The sequence below is a fragment of the Frankliniella occidentalis genome, unplaced genomic scaffold (assembly GCF_000697945.3).
Source record: "Frankliniella occidentalis isolate FOCC.00 unplaced genomic scaffold, Focc_3.1 Scaffold10, whole genome shotgun sequence".
Taxonomy (NCBI): domain Eukaryota; kingdom Metazoa; phylum Arthropoda; class Insecta; order Thysanoptera; family Thripidae; genus Frankliniella; species Frankliniella occidentalis.
Genome location: NW_026267140.1, coordinates 2,399,372 through 2,401,080, shown reverse-complemented (window position 1 = coordinate 2,401,080; position 1,709 = coordinate 2,399,372). Strand labels below are relative to the sequence as shown.

Sequence of the window (1,709 nt, the reverse complement as noted above, 5' to 3'; positions counted from 1 at the left end):
CTTCCCTCCATCGCCCTCCCCTCTTCCTCGCGTCGCTCTCTCACCCACCTCTGTCTATATTTGCATGTGCAATTGTAGCCCATGAGCCTAACCCACTTTGTAGCTGGTTCGGCACCCGTTTGAGTCTGATTTGCATGAGGCGCACTAGGAATGCATTGCATAGCATACCCATACCAACAAAGATGCGTTACTAGCGCTACTCTATTCCTCACGTACCTGGAAAGGTATGGCAAACAGGCCGATGACGATGTCAGCCAGCGCCAAGTTTGCGATGTAGTAGTTAGTGACGTTTTGCATGCCGCGCGAGGTGGTCACGATCCAGATGACGAGCGAGTTGCCCAACACAGCGACAGCCGATATGGTTCCATAGAAGATGGAAAGCAGTACAATTATCCCGACGGGCACATCGTACAGCTCTTCTTCTGTAAAATAAGAAATAACAAAATAGTTGAAGTCAGTGTGCTAAAGAGGATGGGGTAGGGGACAACTCGCATTTTAGTGCACTCTTACCCCTTTGCATTTGGAAATCCAAGAGGAAAAATTACCACAGATTATCAAGAGATTTTAATAGAGGATTTCGTCGGATTATCCAGCAACTATCTTGGATGATGTAGTGTCTTTACTAGGTACATTAACAAAGATGAATAACGGTTACCGAAGGTTATCGGTTGTTCTTATGTTTACTTGATCCATTAGTTGATCGTAGGTGTAATTGCTGAGCTCGCGAACGAGTGCACCTCAGTGGCACATTCTGCGATTTGGATTCCAGTCACCGCCAGGGAAAAGCTATAAAAGCTATTTTTAAGCGAGGAGAAATAATTAGCTTATATGCGAATGTGTGACATTCGGAAACTTGATTGCTGTGCATCGGCGTGTCTGACGCACCCTGTAGGGCCCCGAACACCGCTTGCCACCACTCCACGCTACTCTACTTCTTGCCGCGAGGGGATTACTTGTTATTGGCTGTGATCTCCTGCAAGTTGTCTGATCCCCTACATCCCGAGGCGGCAGAGAGATGAGCGATCCTTGTACCTGGTCTAGCCCTGTGCTAGTTCTGCCGTGAGGTACACTTCCTGGTGCTGCACATCCTTCCTCATGCATATCGGAAATTGCAGTGGAATCGAAATGAAATGTGTACTTTCTGCACTCAAAACAATCGAGGAAGTAAGTTTGTTTTGTGTGCTTCTATTCGATTTTTTTCAAAATAATGTTTTACTTCTTTACTGCTTATGTGCTCAATGCGACTCAAAGTCCTGTAACGTATCATTCACTCCTTGTGAATTGTGTCACATTCCTTGGAATCCTGTTTCACATTTGTTTGAATGTTACTAACCTTCCCTCGACATGCCATTGGGTTTATGCGTCCCGCATACATTGCGTTATGACGCAGTAATGCGTGTGACAAAGCAATATCAATGCGAGTTCCAATCGTTCAAATGTGTTTGAATGAATATCTGTGGCTGCTTGACAGAGAATGCTGGTCTAACAGGAAGTCTGTGCTCCAAAATCGTACGGCGCCTGCGGGTCCAATTTGTGTCGCCAGCAGAGAGAAAGTGGAATGAGGTGGGGGAGAGCCGGCAGGGCGCATCGTTGCTGGGGTGCCACTTGACTCGCACGACACGGCGACTCCCTGGGACTTGGCTGCTGAAAATGGCGGAAGCTCAGAGGCCCCGGCACCGACCTATTATACAGAAAACGATCTCCCTTCC

At 47.3% G+C, this 1,709-nt stretch overlaps 2 protein-coding genes across 2 annotated transcripts in view; one reads left to right on the top strand and one right to left on the bottom strand.

Annotated features, from left to right (window-relative positions):
* The window catches only part of LOC113212691 (larval cuticle protein 1-like), a 218,453-nt gene that overhangs the window by 30,223 nt on the left and 186,521 nt on the right, over positions 1 to 1,709 (top strand). The window lies entirely within an intron of this gene.
* Positions 1 to 1,709, bottom strand: part of LOC127752332 (neuropeptide Y receptor type 1-like) — a 66,214-nt gene that overhangs the window by 8,664 nt on the left and 55,841 nt on the right. Inside the window, exon 3 of the mRNA XM_052277362.1 lies at positions 217 to 422. Within this exon, the coding sequence (XP_052133322.1) occupies positions 217 to 422 (206 nt within the window). The remainder of the gene's footprint in view (positions 1 to 216; positions 423 to 1,709) is intronic.